We start from the raw sequence: 15,437 nt of genomic DNA on the forward strand, positions 1-15,437 counted from the left end.
CGCGCGGGTCTCGCTTTCTGATTGGCCGCAGCCGCTGTCTGTCTCTCTTCCCTCCCCCCGCCCCGCGCCCCGCTGGCTGCCGGGCGCTGTGATTGGGCGAATCGCCCACCTGACGTGCCGGCGGGGGGCGCTCTAGCTCGGCCGCGCGTCTCGCTGGCCAGGCGCTCGGCTGCCCCCTAGGGGCGGGGCGCCGCGCAGCGCCGGGAGCGCCACCTCCGGGAGTCCCGTGATGGCGGCGGGCGGGCCCGGTCGGACCGGGGAGAGCCGGCGGGTTCCGCACCCCGTGGCCGTAGCGGGGAAGGGGGGCCGACCCCCGCGGAGCGAGGGCCGGGCCCGTGCCGCCCTTAGACCTGTGGTTATAGTGGCCGCGGCCCATGACCAGGGCAGCGTGGCCCTGAGGGGTGCTCAGGCCAGAGAGGACGGACCCAGTCGTCCGTCCATCCATCCGTCCCTGTCCTTCTGTCCCCAGTGGCCGTCAGCCACCTTGGCACCACCCTGCCCGCACGCATGCAGGTCCCCACGGAAGGCCGTCGAGGGCTTCCCCAGCTGCCGATAGCCCCGGAGAGCAAATGTCGGCAGCAATAATTGATGGCCGAGGTCGCCCTCGGCCTGTCGGGTCCGGCTCGTCTTTCCCTGCCTGGAGGTTTAATTACCTTCGCCAATGACAGCCGGGGCTGGAGACTCCCCTCTGCCCTCCACCGCCGCCCGGCACAATGGCGGATCCTGTTCCCCATCAATCATTCATGTCCCTGCCGCTGGAAGGGATTTCTCGGGGGCTGCTCAACCGGGAAGGGGATGGGGGGGATCCTCCAACCTTCCCGGCATTAAATAGGCACTGCCGGTGCCAGGGCAGGTCGGAGGCACCTGGGTCACCTGCAGGGTGAGTGGTGGTGGGGTTTGGAGGGGACACGGGGTTTGGGGCTTTTTGGGGGAGATGGTGGGGGATGGGAGATGGATTTTGGGGGGCTGCTTGCTGGATGGGGGCAGCCCCGTGTCCCACCGGAACCGGGTGATCCAGGAGAGGTCGGGGCTGCCTGTGGCCAGGGCTCTGCTCTCCCCTCTGCAGGGACGAACGCTGCTGTGTCCCCCACTCTGGCGTCCCCATGGGTGTCTTGAGCTGCATGAAGTACCTGATGTTCATCTTCAATGTGCTGGTGTTTGTGAGTCTGCCTGGGCCTGGCGGGCTGGAGGGGAGGAGGGGTCCCGTCCCCGGGGCGTGATGTCTCCGGCTGGCTCAAGAGGGTGGGTGACACCAGCCCAAGGGAGGGGACCCCAGCAGAGGTTAGAGCATCCCCCGTCCCCATGGGGTGGCTGGGGATGGTCCCTGCACCCCATAACTGCGACGTGTCCCACAGGCTGGGGGGACGTGCCTGGCGGGCGTGGGGGTCTGGGTGGCCGTGTACCCGGCTGGTTTCCAGGACATCGTGGCTGCCAAGCCTGTGCTGAGCTTGGGTGCCTACCTGCTGCTGGCCGTGGGCATCGCCCTCTCGCTGCTGGGCTTCCTGGGGTGCTGCGGGGCCCTGCGCCGGAGCCGGCCGCTGCTGCTGGTGGTGAGTGGGGGGATATGTGTGGGAAAGCAGCTGCGGGATGTGGGAAGCTGGGCAGACAGGGGGCTGCGGGGTGCAGGAGCTCGCGGGATGGAGGGTGTTGGGGGATGCGGGGTGTCCTCGGCGGAGCCAGAAGCCTGGTGTTCCCCATCCTGTCCCTGTCAGCTCTCAACAACCCCCCCAACCCAGTCCCCACTCTGTGACTCTTTCAATTTAGAGCCCAGAGGATTTTATAAAGCCACTGAGCAGGGTCACTTCTCTCTGAGGCTGCTGGCTTGTCCCAAATGGCATTTCCAAGGCCTCCCCCCACCCCCCCCAAATGGCGAAGGCTAGAAACCCTATTCTGAGCATGACACCACAATTTCTTTGGCATCCCCAGACCCTGGCAGCTGGTGCTTGTTTTTAACCCTCTGCCTTGCAGCCATGGTTCTCGGAGATGTGGTATCTGTCCCCAGGAGCTGTGCACTCATCCCCTGTGACCCCTGGTCTCAGGGGCGCAGGGCATGCCCCAGAAGAGAGGAGGAATAGCTGGAGCAAGCTGCCCACATGGTCGGGCTGGTCTCTGACTCCTTCATCCCACTGCCTTTCAGTTCTTCATCCTCGTGAGCCTCGTCTTCATCACGCAGCTTGTTGCAGGTGTTCTCTTCCTGGTGCACTGGAAACAGGTAGTATCCCCATGCCCTGATGCCATGCCCGGCATGGCCAGCCCCTCTCCTCCCTATGTCATGCCATGGGTCACGGCTCTGAGTCCCCCAGAGGAGTGGGACTGGTGCAGGGACATCCTTTCTCACCCTCACCTTCATCACCAGCACCGCGATGCAAGCCCAAAACCATGTGGGTGCGTCCCATGAGTGGGTCCCCATGTCCCCTCAAAGAGAGAGGGTGCCCTGGCCAGCATGGCACTGGGCGGGGGGCGGTTAGGGTGGGTGCACAGCCCCCACAGCCCTGTCCCTGGTACCGGTCCCCCAGTGCTCACAGATGGCACCCATCCCGCAGATCCAGCCGGAGCTCTTCCTGTCCGAGCTGCGAAGTAACTACCGTGGGGACGAGGGTCCTGAGGTCTTCTCCACTGCCTGGAACACGCTCATGGTCACGGTGAGCAGCTGGGAGGCTCCTGGTGGGCTTTGCGGGGGGGTGGAGCATCCACAGGACCTGCTGACTGTGACCCTGAACGCAGGCGAGAGGCTCGTGCACCCCAGACAGACACCGAGCTGCATGCTTAGCTGTTCCCCCTCCCTCCATCACCTCCCTACGCGATGTCCCCCCCATTTTGACAGTGTGTTGATGGCATTTCCCTTCTGTTTCAGTTCTCTTGTTGTGGCGTTTTAGGACCTGATGACTTTGGGAATGGCTCCCTCTACCAGGAGCTGCACCCAGGGATGCCCTGGCCACAGGCATGCTGCACCCGGCATGGGCTCCTGCAGGCGGGTGAGATGCTGGGCTGGGAGCAGTGCCGGGAGAGGAGCCCCGGCTACATCCATGAGCAGGTAGGACACGACCCTGCCAGGTCCCTGTCCTGTCCCCGGTTTCCCCAGCACTTCCCAGGCTCGTGGCAGTGGGGCAGCAGCACCCTCTGCCCCTGAGCATTGGGGACAGGAGCCTGGGACACTGCCCGCCCGTGGTTCTGCAGCCCAATGACTCCCCAAGTCCCCGGCTCATCCAGCACCACCATGGTGCCCTCCCCCCAATCTCGCCCTCTGAGCTCCCTGCAGCCATGGGGAGTACTTGAAGGATCTCCTCCATCATCCGTCTGCCCCCAGGGCTGCTTCTCCACCTTCGGCAGGACCCTGCAGAAGTACATCTCTGTACCTGGGACTTGCAGCTTGGCTGTGCTGGGCATTGAGGTACCGAGTGGGGCTGGAGGGGACAGGGCAGACAGGAAGGGACAGGGCAGGCGGCAGGTCACCTCTCACGGGCTCTCTTTTTGCTGGGAGGGTGCTCTGTGGGTGAAGGGACCAACAAATGGACTCAGGCTGGACCCCCCCAAGCCTCTAGCTGTCACGATCATACCCAGAAAGCAGGTACACATACAGCGGGTCTTGTCTCAGGGTATAAAGCCAACCTCCCGCTGCAGATGAGCGAGGTTAAAGGACTGGGTGTGTGGGGGGGCGGGGTATCTTGCTCCCACAGGCCCTGGGGGACAGGGGGGGTATTGCTCAGCAAGCTCTCTGCAGACCCCGGGAAGGTGACAGGGGCCTCCTCCCCCATGGTGTCAGGACAGCTGGCATGTGGCCCCTCAAGGGGGCACAGCCGTTGCCCAATTAAACTAGGAGCAGAGGACAACAGTTCTTTAGTCTTCGGGCTCTTAGATTTTAGCAAGCAGCCACAGCAAGGTGCGAGCACAGCCCTGCAGCAGGGGACTAACCTGCTCCCCCCACTCCTGTCATTTCAGATCTTTGCCATGTTCTTTGCTTTTTGCCTTTATTACAACTTCGACTGAGCGGGACGAAGCGTGGCAGAGACAAGCCAAGGGCTTTGGAAACAGCAGTAGGCAAGGACACTCCATTTCCTTGCATATGAGAGCACAGCTCTCTAGTTCAGCGCTCTGATTACTTCCCCAGGCAGGCAGGAGCCTTGCCATGTCCTGTCTCTGCTCCAGCAGGCATGTAAGGATTGGCCTGGCTCACTTTTCTCAGAGCAGGGACAGGACACAGGCTAAATTCCTTGCAGGCAACCACGCAGAGCAGGAGGCTGAGTATCAAACTCACTCCCACTGCAATCTGCCATTGGTCTTCACATAATTAAACAGCTCTGGTGACAGGGAGTCTTGCCCCCCCATGCACCTTCTGCTCTGTCACACTACCAAAAACTGTCCTTCTTCCTCCTTATCCTCTTGAGCTTCTTGCCCTGCACCTCATCTCTCCGGCCTCCACTCTCTTCCACACCCATCTTGCTCCCAGACCTCCAGGCACCCTCCAGGCTTTTCTGCATCCCTCTCAGCTGGTGCTTTTCACTAGCCACCTCCTGGAGGCACAACAGAGTCAAGACCCAGCCCAGGGCACATTAAATGGTCCAAGCAGCAACTGAAATCAAACAGGCTGCTCTAGAGAGCCAGAGTTTTGAGTCTTAGGAGTCTTAATGACAGACTTATCCTCTAGCAGCCTTGATGTTACAAGGAAAAGGAAGCCTTTACTAGAGAAGGATTTCCACAAGCTAGCTCTAATGTGTCTGTCGCTCAGCTTCTGCTCTCAGTTTGTTCTGAAGCAGGGACAGTAACATAGAAGCTGAAACACTTAGTGCTGTTCCCACTCCTCAGAGAAAGCTGGAAAGCAGAAGCTGAACCACTATTTCCAATTTTCCTTTTTTCCAGAATACTCCAAAACCTCCATATAACACAGAAAAACATATATAAATTAAAGGTTTATATTTTACTTATATAATGGAACTTTTCACCCCCCCCCCCCCAGGAAATAGAAAAAACAAAGCCTGCTACAGCTACATATTGGTTAAAATATTTAGGTATCCCTACTGTGTAAAGAGAAAAGGACAGTGAAAGCAAAGGTGACGGCCACAACAAAAACCACTTAGGAATCCAGGCAAGATCTCTTCTCCTTCTTGCTGATACTACTCCCTTTTCTTTTCTGTGCGGTTGAGTCATTGGTGGTACTTGTTTCGCTTTGGTTTATTTTCTCTTCCAAAGGCTTGGAAGCCTGTGGTGAGACAAGAAATAAAAGCAATGGCTGTGAATAGTTGAGTTTTACAGCCCTGAGCACCACTGTGCATTCCCAGCTCTGTGTGCATACACCTTGGAACACTCTGCACTCCCACAAAGATCAGAACTGACCGTGCTTCCAGCTTTTACACAGTGACCCTTAATTATCCTGCTCCCACTGCTGGAAATTTTAGGAAGGGGGAATGACAGGAGAGCAGGATAACGATTGAGCCTAGAAGTGCCACATACACGTATGAGGCAGGTCTCTCTGGTGCCAAGTGTGTTGCTGTAAAGATCTCTTCACCCTGAGCACTTTTAACAACCCACACAATTAACTTGCAAATGGAGTCAGAGTAGTGAGCACCACTCATGGGCCTTCCAGGTGGAGACATCCCCCTCTTGGAAAGCACACTGCCTGAATTGGGTGCAGGGAGGGAAAGCACCCAGGTAAGGGAAAAGGCCCGAACATAATTGATTTTTGGGGACAGGTTTTGATCTGCTTAAGTGCGATTTATTTTTATGTGACTCCTCTGTGAGATAAGTCAAGGTGCAGAACGGAGGCAGGAAAAGAAAAGTGATGGCAGGAAGGTTGCACTCCACTGGGGATTAGAAAGACTAGTCAGTGAATGGATGAGCAGGTGGAGAACAGGCATAGCTGAGCATACGGCACAACTGCAGCAGAACGTGGAGTCTGGTAGGAACAGAGCTGAGAAAGAAACAGGGCTGCAGGATCCCTGGGGAAGGGTTTTATCAGGCTTCAGTCTTACTCGTCCTTCCTTCTTCTTGAGGAGCACTGCAATTATTTGTGAATGAACACATTTATTTGGAAGGAGTGAATCTAATGATCCAAAACACAGAAGGGGAGGAAAGAAAATGCTGCCAAAGACAGCCGCTCAAAGTAATTGTGAAAGGCAAATTGAGACAAGAAAGACTGTTCCCAAAGATTGAGCTATGCTCAGCTGAGAAAGCAGAGCATGTTTCTTACCCTTTTCTGCTGGCTTGCATATTTCTCAGTCCACTCTTTGGCATTGAGCAAGAACAGTTGCTTGTTGTACTTGTACTCCGAGGACTAAATGTAATGAGCAAGACAAAGAGATTTAATACAAACATCACACTGAGAAGCTGGGACTAAGGTCTGGCTTTAGGACTCCTAGAACCAGACCAAAACCACTACAAGCATGCGGCATGAAGCATAAAATTCATTTTGCTTGCTTTCATTTGCTTGAAGAATGCACACTGCTGTTTGCACTGGCAGGCTTGAAAAGAAGACCTTCACCATCTCTTTTCTACTGCTGGCATACCCCACGCCCCAGCTGCTTCAGGGAAACGCAGTCATGCCCCCAGGCCTGATCCAGATCAAGCCACACAACATGCTAGTGTGTTAATCCAGAGCGAGTGAAGCAGAAGGACAGCCTAAATGTAACACACCGTTCCTTCCCAGTCTGTGCCCATGGCCACAAGAGAGGAAGAGGAGCTCACGTACTATGTCTGCCATGAGAGGGTCATCAGGGTTGGGCTCCGCCATCAGCAGCTGTATGGAGGTCAGCAGTGTGGAGATGTTCAAGGAAGGTCTCCATGCGCCCTTCAAGGAAACGGGGTGAGAGAAGCAGTTAAGCAGAACGAAACCTGCCCACAGGCTGCCTAGAGAAGCCTCAGGACTTACAGCATTTAAATCCAACCTGCCCATAAGCTGCCTCAGGACTTACAGTACCTAATCCCCCATGGAAAATACCAGATTCATTCTCAACACCCAGGCCATGGCCTCTCCAAGGAAGCTTGACTGACAACCACAGGCTGTATCCTGTGCATCTCTGCTGGGTCGGTATGGGGGTTGCCCATTTTCACAGGGCCACCTAATGCCTTTTGACTCCAGTCCTTAAAACCTTGAAAACTTATATGGAACAAAGAAGGTCATGTTCTAGTCTCTGAACAAAGGAGATGCCACTCAAAAACTTTACTCCCATGCTCCTGTGTAAATAAGTCAGTAGCAAACAGACATTCAATAAGGCTTTTACAAGAAAAAGATAAGGAGTTCATTATCCTCTTCAGGCTCACTTACCCATGCCCAAGTAGCACTATCTTACCTTTGGTGGTAATTTAAGAACATCCAGGCAAATCCTTCCAGCAGAGTCAATGTTAGGATGATAGATAGGGGTCAGAAAGCGAATCTTTGGGGGCTCAAATGGGTACCTGTAAGGGATAAGTGTTAAGAAACAAAAAAATATTTTTATATTTGTATGACAGTTGCTTCATCACCCAAGCAATGCCATCATTTCCTCCTCCTGGCCATCTACTAAGTGACATCCTTCCCCACAAATTTTTGGGGAAGGCAGTGCTCTGCCTTTGTTGCTTTCAGCTGTGTCCGACTAGCACTCTCTTGGGTAGCTTTCCACAAAGAAGCAAACGTGATAGAAAGCTTTCTACTCATAAATGAGCTCCTTTCCAGAAAGTTTGGGACAATATGATAAGGTAGAGATCTTGTCATAGTGCTTTTACGTTGTTAATCACACATCTTAGGATACACTTATTTCACACTGGGTATCAGCCAATGGAAATAATTATTATGTTCCTTAAATTAAGGCTCTCGCCTTATCAACAACATTCTTTGTTGGGAGGCTAAAGGTAAGACCAAAATGGTAGCACTTATATCAGATATCTTACATCAGTTAAGTTATATTTGATGGAAGCACTACATCGGCTGCTTAACTAGATGTCATTGCTCACTTACCTTTCAGGAACAACTATTTCCAGGTTGAATATTCCTTTCTCATATGGTGTGTCTGCACCTCCTAAAATTTCTTTAAAAGCAAGATTAAAACATAAGCATTACATTCAAAAATCACTTGAATTTGTTCAACAGTCTCCATACACCACCCACAGTTACAGAACTCTAACACTGCTCAGATCCAGGAATAAAAAAAAAAGTTGTCTTGTTTGTGACCAGTTCCACCCCATGGCAATCAAAACCATACATAGACTGACTGAGCCATAGGTCAAGCTATGTTTAAATCAAAACAACCCTAAGTGTTTTCCTAAAATTCCACACTTCCATGCAACTTATAAAGTACACACCACCCAGAGAATCCAGACCTAGCAGCAAGCTCTAACGCAGCCCTTACTTGTAGAAAGGTCCCACCAGAGAAGTACATACGTGCTCGTAGGTCATCTAGCTGGTCTTCATTTTGCCAGCAGGTGATGCCTGGAGGTGGCTCTGTGGTCAAGATGGAGAGCTCCCTCTTCAGTCTCGATGCTCTCTGCATTGTGCTGAAACTCGGACAGACTGGATTTTATTGCTGGCAAAATGAGATGTTAAAAAACCAGCACTTAATATTGAGACTTTTTTGGGGTGAAGGAGAATTAACCTGGGTTTCAAGTTGTTAACCTGACATGATAACCAGTCTCAGGAGCTTGTTCCTAGAGCTGCTCTCACACCCAGCTGAAGGATGAGAACCAAATCCTCACTCTTTATAACCAGTCCTACCTCTCAGTCCCCAGGTGAGTCTAATAAACCCTCTCAGTCCACCACCGGGCTCCACACCCCTACGGGGACTGCAACATCTGCCCTGGGGCCACGCTTGTCCCTTCATGGACAGGGGTACCCATTGGCCTGTTGGGGCCATCTACTGCCAGAGGTGTCTTAGTCTGGGACACCCACCAGTGCCCCCTCCCTCCAGCAGCCAGGGACCCTCTTCCCACACCAAAGGCACCCCACTCTCCTTTCCTGTGTAGCAGGAAAACCCAAAGCTGCCTCAGGGATGAGATATTCCCTACTGCAGGAATGTCCTGACACCCCCAAGACAGGGACTTCCTCCCCCCACCCCCACTCTGCACTGCACATCTCCATGGACAGGGAACACTCCCAGCCTACCCCGAGGGGGACAGGGGAGACCTGGCTCACATAACCCACCCCAGACCCAACCACACACCCCTAAGGAGGGAGAACCCCTCCCTGGCTTAACTACACACCCCCAAGGCCTTACCCCCCCCTCCCCGGGCACAATTAACACTGCACAGACCAGAAGTCGTGTCCTGTCCGTCCCCCCCCCCCCGTCCCCCCCCCAAAAAAAACCCCAACCAACTACCCAACCCCTCCTTGGTCTAGCTACATCCCCCCCAGCCTGGCTACCTCCACAGAAAAGGAGTTTCACCCCCTTCCCCTGACAGAACCCCCCTCCTTCACCCTAGTTATCCCCTCACATGGGGACAGGGACTGCGCGCACACACACCCCACCCCGGGGGTCTAATTGCCCCCTCACAGGGATAGGAATGGCTTCCCCCAGCCCCACAGAATCCCACCAGAAACAACCCCGCGGCTTCCCCCAGCCTTACAGAATCCCACCAGGAACAACCCCACGGCTTCCCCCAGCCAGCCAGCCTGCCTGCCTACCTGCCCCCCCCCAGCCTAAATACCCCACTCAGAGCAACCGCCCCCCGGTTTAACGCGCCCCCCCCACACCCGCGGCGTGAGGCGACCCCGGCTGGCCCGCGGCGGAGGCGGGACTTCCCCCGGCGCCTAGTAACGAGGGGGGGCGCCTCGCTGGCAGCCCCACCCCACAGCCCGCCACGCCGGTGCGGATTGGCTATCTCCCAGCCCCGCCGTTCGAATTCGAAGTGGAGGGGCGCTGCCATTGGAGGAGGCCTGCTGGCGGGAGCACAAGCCCCGCCCCTTCAATAAAATCCCGCTGTATGGGCGTAGCTTAGACAGTGCGGGCGAGTCGCGGGCGCCGGCGGGACGGCGGGGGAGCGGGGCCTGAGGGGACCCCTAGGCCGCCCCCCTGCCGCCATGGGACGCCGCCGGCCGCCGCTCCTGGCCGCCGCCCCCGGCCCCAGCCTACCGGCCCCAAAGCGCGCTAAAGCTCCGCAGGCAGCGGGCGGGGCCCCGATGGGGGCTATCCTTCCCCCCTCTCCCTCCCCGCCGCCGAGCGGCTCCTTGCGGAACTGCAGCGGCCCGGCCTGGCCCGGCCCCTCCTCCCTCGGCCGGCGTTGTGTAACCGGGCACCGCGGGGCGAGGGGCCGGGCCAGCCCCGGCCGCCGCGGGACTCCGGGAGCAACCGGGCGCCGGGCCCGCCGCGCCTGCGGGCCGAGGGGCAGGAGGTAAAGGCGGAGGCGTGGGGCCGGGCCGGGGGGGTTGGCGCTGGGGCCGCCTCCTCCGCTCCCGTCCTCGTCCCTTCCCGTCCCGTCTGAAGGCCCCGGCCCGTCCACCAACACGGGCAGGGGTCCCCGGGCCCTCGAGGGCTGTGGGGGCAGAGCCGGCCAAGCCCCTACACGGGGAGGAGGGGGGTGGGTTTGGGGCTCTTTTCCTGGTGCGACTTAAAATGCCATTTTCTTGTATCAGATGCTATATATAGCACTTTATCACCTAAGCTGTTAGAACAAGAGAAACAGCACAGAGGGTTTGGATCAACAGCAGCCTCAGGGCTGGCTGGATGTGGAGACTGGGATTATGTAAACAAATGAATGCAAAAAATGGGGATTCTTCTTAAATAAGGAATTGTTCTTAAGCCTGTCAAATCAGAATACAGTTAAACAACTTAATAGTGACAATTACTCCACTTCAAAAGCCCAAACTGCAGTTTCAGAGGGCAGTCGTGAGGCTGCTTTTCCAGGTGGCTGACACCTGTATTTAAAGCTTTATAACTGCATTACTATCACTTCTTAGTGGACAGGTTTCTAGCCAAGGAGAACGTCTGTGGTTTGACACAAATCAGGAGTGCCTGCAGAGGAAATTAAGCTGTTAAATGTTTTCCTTCCTAGCTCGTGGGCCTCCGTCCCTACGTGCCCCATCTTGCTCTGCCAGCTCCGAGGGGTGGCAGACCGGAAGGCAGTGAGCTGGCTGTGATCCTCCTCCTAAGGAATTACACAAAAGCCTCGAGTCGCTCAGACTGTCTTTGATGCAGAATCCACATCGATGCACATATTTATGGTATTTAGAATTGTTTAAACCTGGGTAACTAATTTCCTAATGCTTGTAGGAACAGGAGCAGCGCATTTGGATTCGGATGGTGACACTCTGAGGACCACTGCATCCCTCTAGCAGATCTCTGCTTGCAGAGAGAAATGCTTATCAGCAGGAGAGCTGTGATCAGCGATTGTGTGGCATCCTCTCTTCGGGGCGATATGTTGTAAAGACCCTGGAGCATCAGCCAGGTAACCCTTGGGGTAAGGCCCAGTTGTCCTATTTGGGGGTTTCCCTGCTTTCTGTCGTGGTGTACCTCTCCCAAAGTGCAGGGATGTATCAGGTGCAAGGTGAATTTTCTGCCTGTGCTGGTTGATTTCTGATGAACAGACATAATCCAGACGTAAGGAGTCTGCCTGGCCTTGCTGGGTGAATGGCTGCAAGTCACCAGATCATGGAGAGTTAGAAGAGTGATGGTGGATAAATCCCAACACAAAGTTGATCAACAGACAATGCCTACTCTGCCTTCCCCCGATTACCCTGGAAGATCTTCCTCCTCCTCCTCCCGATGGGGCAGGAGTGTCTGAGGATGCAGTTCCTTGGTGCTGAGCCACCACCTCCTTTCCGACACAGCCTGTAGTGCTGCTAGGCCTGCACCAGTGATCCCACTGTGTTCCTTGTCACCCAGTGGTGGGTCCCAGCTCCTCACCCAGCCCTGACACCTCTTCAGCTCCGGGCTCCCTCCCTCCCCAGCATGCTCCAGCCCCCTTTCCTGCAACCCTTGCTCCCCACCAGCTCTGATTCCCCCAGTCCTCTGCACTGGGATCCCCAGAGCTTCTCCTAAACCCGGCCCCTGCTAGCCCTGGCCTGGTGTCCCCCTGCCCTGTGCCCAGTCCCTCCCAGTCCCTGTCCTGGTGCTGCCCTGCTCCCCATGACTGTGCCCCACTTGCCCTGCAGGGGATGCCAGCACTGGAAGGGATGGCCTGGGCCCCTCCCCAGGACACCCAGGGCCATCCCATAGAGTGTGTGGGGCTGGGAGGCTCCAGGTTTGGGGTGGCCCCATGGGCTGTGTGGGACCCCAAGTTTGGTGTTGCCCCATAGGTTGTATGGGGCACTGGACTCAGGGTGACCCCATAGGCTATGTGGGGGTGCAGGGCCCTGGGCTTGGGACAGCCCTGTAGGCTGTGTCCTGAGATGGCGGTGTTCCTATAGGCTGTATGGGAAGGCCCCATAGGCTGTGTGGGGCTGTGAGCCTTCACAGGCTGCCTGGGGCCAAGGGGCACTGGGGTCGGGGTGATCCTATGGGCTTTATGGGCCTGCAAGGCCCTGGATTCAGGGTGGCCCTGCAGACCGCGTGGGGCCACAGGGCTTGGGATGGCCCCAAAGGCTGTGGGGGGCCTTGGAGCCCCTGACTCAGGGCAGCCCCTCGGTGAGGCCAGCTGGTGCAGGCTGGTTCTGTGCTCCTGCCACGGGATGCAGGGGACTCTTCTAGCACCCTTTGCATGGCTTGCTATCCAAAAGTGCCAGCTGGGTGCTCCCTTGAGCAGCATGAGAGTCGCCTTGTTTTTCCTGTTCTCCCAGGTCGTGGGGGCAGGGCGGTGCCCGAGCTGGGGCGCAAGGCAGAGCACCCTGCAAAGCCCAAACCCCGGTGTTCGGCTATGCATGGTGCTGCCCCGCGCTCGCGACCGTGCTAGTTTGGAGGGTTCACTTATTTGGGGGGGTTGCAACAGCCTGTGTCATGGCCTGGGAGCGCAACTGGGTTTGTCTTGGTGATGCTGATGAGTGTTTTTGGGAACAGGGCAAGCCAGATCATCTTTTACAAGGCTGGTAAAGCTGTTGATTGTGAGTTAAGTCAGGACAAGGGGCTGAGTCACCTGTTGCAGCCATTTGGGAGGGTGTGAGGGCAGCATTTTGGCTGGAAGAGCTGAACTGGATTAGAGATTGTTGTTTGGTTCTTTGTTAATCCCTAATCTCTTAATTCTTCTCTGGGTGGTAATGCTTGAAAATAGAAGCAGGTGTGGTCCCACTTTGGAGATGGGCGTTGAGCTTCCCCCCTTTTATGTGGGAGAGAGCAAGTTGAGGAGATGCTGCTGGGTTTGGTACAAACACAAGGTGGCAGCTGGGCTCATTGTTTCTGTTTGCTGCCGTCTGTGGAGTCCATCACCCGGTGAGCAGAGCTGCCAGCAGTTGTGGAGCAGTTTTTCAGACTGTGCCCTGAGCTACCCCAGACTGAGAGCTAAGGTCAGCCCTCCTGCCTGTCCTCTAAACTCAGCTGAAGCAGTTCAAAGGGGAATGAATGTTTGCTAATCCCTACATCAGCCCCAGATTAGAAGTAAGAGTAGTTTTGTGCAGTTATCACCAACCAGCTCTGCTATGGAGAGAGGAGGGATTTTCTCCTGACACTTAGAAGCACCATGAGGTCTCCTGGGGCTAGGAAAGATGGATAAAAACTATGGCAAGCTGATGAATTGAGATATGATGTCCCGTTTCTGTTTTCTCTCTCACGAAAACTTATCAAAAAGCAGAAGAGATTTGCAGTAAGAAGCGCTGAGGGCTGTTTGGAGCTCCGTTTCTAATTGTTAATTGACCTTGTTCTTTAATAGGGGTTGTGTATCCCAAAAGCCAAGGGTTCCCTTCCTCTTTTAGCAGGTCTGAGGAGAACAGCCAGGATGCCGCATCGCACCATTCATCTTTTCCGGAAGGGACTTCGGCTTCACGACAACCCAACGCTGCTGGCTGCGCTGGAGTGCTCGGAGGTTGTCTACCCTGTCTACATCCTGGACAGAAAGTTCATGACGTCCGTGATGCACATAGGAACGCTGCGGTGGCATTTTCTGCTGCAGTCCCTGGAGGATCTCCAGAAAAACTTGTATCAGCTGGGCTCTTGCTTGCTGGTTATTCAAGGAGAGTATGAGTCTGTTCTTAGAGATCACATCCGGAAGTGGAATATCACGCAAGTGACTCTGGATGCAGAGATGGAGCCGTTTTACAAGGAGATGGAGGCCAACATACGACGTCTGGGAGAAGAGCTGGGGTTTGAGGTGCTTTCTCTGGTGGGCCACAGTCTTTACAATACCAAACGGTAGGTTTATTTTAGATTTAGCAAGCATCAGGGAGGAAAGGCCAAATATCTTGGTCTTTCTGGATCCTAATGTGTTCCTTTTGAGAAAATTGGACTGAGATGAACATGGCACTGTTTGCTGGAGAATTTTTGTGCGTTGGTCTGCTGGAAGTAACAGAAGAGATTTTGCACAGATGTTAGGATCTTGGGCTGTGATTTGAGGCTAAAAAGTTTGTTAATTTTTTCCTTTTGGGCAGTTTAATTCACTTAAAATTAGTTACTCTTTTAAACAGAATGGAAGAAATTCTTTAACACATTTAATAGGACTTTTATGTAAATTCTTTGTCAGATTTAAAAAAAAAATTTCTAATCAGCTTTCACTGGCTGGCATCCTGGTTCCAAGTTTGTTGTCTCAAGTCCTGAGAGACTGCTCTCGGGATGGATGTACATTCACCCAGGGAAGTTTTACTTGTAAAATCTGTAATTTCCACATTCAGTTGCATGAACTGGGGCTGTTCCAGCCTGTGCTGTCACCTTCCTAACCACTGGCAGCTCCAGCTTCCTTCTTGGTTTATATTATGGTGAAAAGTGATCTTGTTTTATTTAGGATTTTGGACCTGAACAGTGGGACTCCCCCATTAACATACAAGAGGTTCCTTCACATTCTGTCTCTGCTCGGTGACCCTGAGGTGCCTGTACGAAACCTTACAGCTGAAGACTTCCAGTAAGTAACAGCCAGCGAGCAGGACATTGCAGGTCCTTTTTCTCTGCCTGAAAGAAGAGCCAGGGCCAAATGATAACAGTGTGTTTTAGATGTTATGTTGCATTACTTCTAGGCATGGAGGTTTATCGATTGTATGTACAGAGGATGTGATTCTGCTATCAGGAGGGGACAGCAGATGAGAGGTGGCATGGTCCAAAGACTTAAGCTTTTGCAAGGCACATTGATACAAACTGTTAAGGTATATAAAAGTTTCACAGAGGAATGACTAAGGAAGTACAGATCTTTTCTCAAAGGCATGTTCTAGCCTCCTCAAATCAAGATTTAGGGCAGGAATTGGATGAACCACTACAGTTTGTTTTATGCAGGAATTTTGGTGGAATAATCATACTGTTCCCTTCTGGCTTTAAATCTCTTCTCTCCTCCCCTCTGCTGTATGGGAAGGAGGGACTGAGCTCATGTATCCCAGGACTTGAGAAGAAGCTCAGATTCAAGGATGTCTTATGTTTAGCTCTGCATGAGGAGAGCTCAGTGATCCAAAGGGAGGTAAGGTTGGGGTA

General features: G+C 54.5%; 3 protein-coding genes across 15 annotated transcripts in view; 2 read left to right on the forward strand and 1 right to left on the reverse strand.

Moving 5' to 3' along the window:
- Positions 1-271: 271 nt before the first annotated feature.
- LOC126052465 (tetraspanin-18-like) lies at positions 272-4,540 on the forward strand. 2 transcript variants are annotated; one of them, XM_049833145.1, is made up of 8 exons: positions 272-880; positions 1,067-1,160; positions 1,356-1,550; positions 2,138-2,212; positions 2,544-2,642; positions 2,877-3,034; positions 3,308-3,391; positions 3,940-4,540. In XM_049833145.1, exons 1-8 carry the CDS (start codon positions 714-716, stop codon positions 4,094-4,096), a joined length of 1,029 nt encoding a protein of 342 aa, XP_049689102.1. In that variant the 5' UTR covers positions 272-713; the 3' UTR covers positions 4,097-4,540. The 2 variants fall into 2 exon arrangements, with proteins under 2 accessions (XP_049689102.1, XP_049689103.1); XM_049833146.1 differs by having other exon boundaries at positions 2,855-3,034; positions 3,940-4,081.
- UBE2T (ubiquitin conjugating enzyme E2 T) lies at positions 4,540-9,740 on the reverse strand. 2 transcript variants are annotated; one of them, XM_049833148.1, is made up of 7 exons: positions 9,656-9,740; positions 8,351-8,463; positions 7,928-7,997; positions 7,284-7,389; positions 6,683-6,781; positions 6,185-6,268; positions 4,540-5,197 (listed from the first exon to the last, which is right to left on the reverse strand). In XM_049833148.1, exons 2-7 carry the CDS (start codon positions 8,457-8,459, stop codon positions 5,072-5,074), a joined length of 594 nt encoding a protein of 197 aa, XP_049689105.1. In that variant the 5' UTR covers positions 8,460-8,463; positions 9,656-9,740; the 3' UTR covers positions 4,540-5,071. The 2 variants fall into 2 exon arrangements, with proteins under 2 accessions (XP_049689105.1, XP_049689104.1); XM_049833147.1 differs by having other exon boundaries at positions 8,351-8,492; positions 9,656-9,698.
- A 425-nt stretch (positions 9,741-10,165) lies between these two features.
- Positions 10,166-15,437, forward strand: part of LOC126052290 (cryptochrome-1-like) — a 61,243-nt gene continuing 55,971 nt past the window's right edge. For 6 of the 11 annotated variants that reach the window (XR_007510000.1, XR_007510001.1, XM_049832772.1 and 3 more), the window contains exons 1-4: positions 10,166-10,293; positions 11,172-11,346; positions 13,742-14,177; positions 14,764-14,880. Coding sequence is in view for 9 of the 11 variants with exons in the window: in XM_049832772.1 (XP_049688729.1) it covers positions 13,765-14,177; positions 14,764-14,880 (530 nt within the window). In the remaining 2 variants the exon portion in view is untranslated. Of the gene's footprint in view, positions 10,294-11,171; positions 11,359-13,741; positions 14,178-14,763; positions 14,881-15,437 lie in introns of those variants that run through there. The other 5 variants (XM_049832768.1, XM_049832770.1, XM_049832771.1 and 2 more) reach the window with 5 other exon arrangements.

Source organism: Accipiter gentilis, chromosome 29 (genome assembly GCF_929443795.1).
Source record: "Accipiter gentilis chromosome 29, bAccGen1.1, whole genome shotgun sequence".
NCBI lineage: Eukaryota > Metazoa > Chordata > Aves > Accipitriformes > Accipitridae > Astur > Astur gentilis.

What these genes read in the sequence shown, in the direction of transcription:
- LOC126052465 (XM_049833145.1), top strand. Translation starts at nt 714, where the DNA reads ATGGCGGATCCTGTTCCCCATCAATCATTCATGTCCCTGCCGCTGGAA. An exon ending in TCTTCAATGTGCTGGTGTTT is followed by an intron (nt 1,161 to 1,355) that starts GTGAGTCTGCCT and finishes CGTGTCCCACAG; the next exon opens with GCTGGGGGGACGTGCCTGGC. An exon ending in GCCGGCCGCTGCTGCTGGTG is followed by an intron (nt 1,551 to 2,137) that starts GTGAGTGGGGGG and finishes ACTGCCTTTCAG; the next exon opens with TTCTTCATCCTCGTGAGCCT.
- UBE2T (XM_049833148.1), bottom strand. Translation starts at nt 8,459, where the DNA reads ATGCAGAGAGCATCGAGACTGAAGAGGGAGCTCTCCATCTTGACCACA. An exon ending in GAAATAGTTGTTCCTGAAAG is followed by an intron (nt 7,390 to 7,927) that starts GTAAGTGAGCAA and finishes TATCCCTTACAG; the next exon opens with GTACCCATTTGAGCCCCCAA. An exon ending in ATGCAAGCCAGCAGAAAAGG is followed by an intron (nt 5,198 to 6,184) that starts GTAAGAAACATG and finishes GTCTCACCACAG; the next exon opens with GCTTCCAAGCCTTTGGAAGA.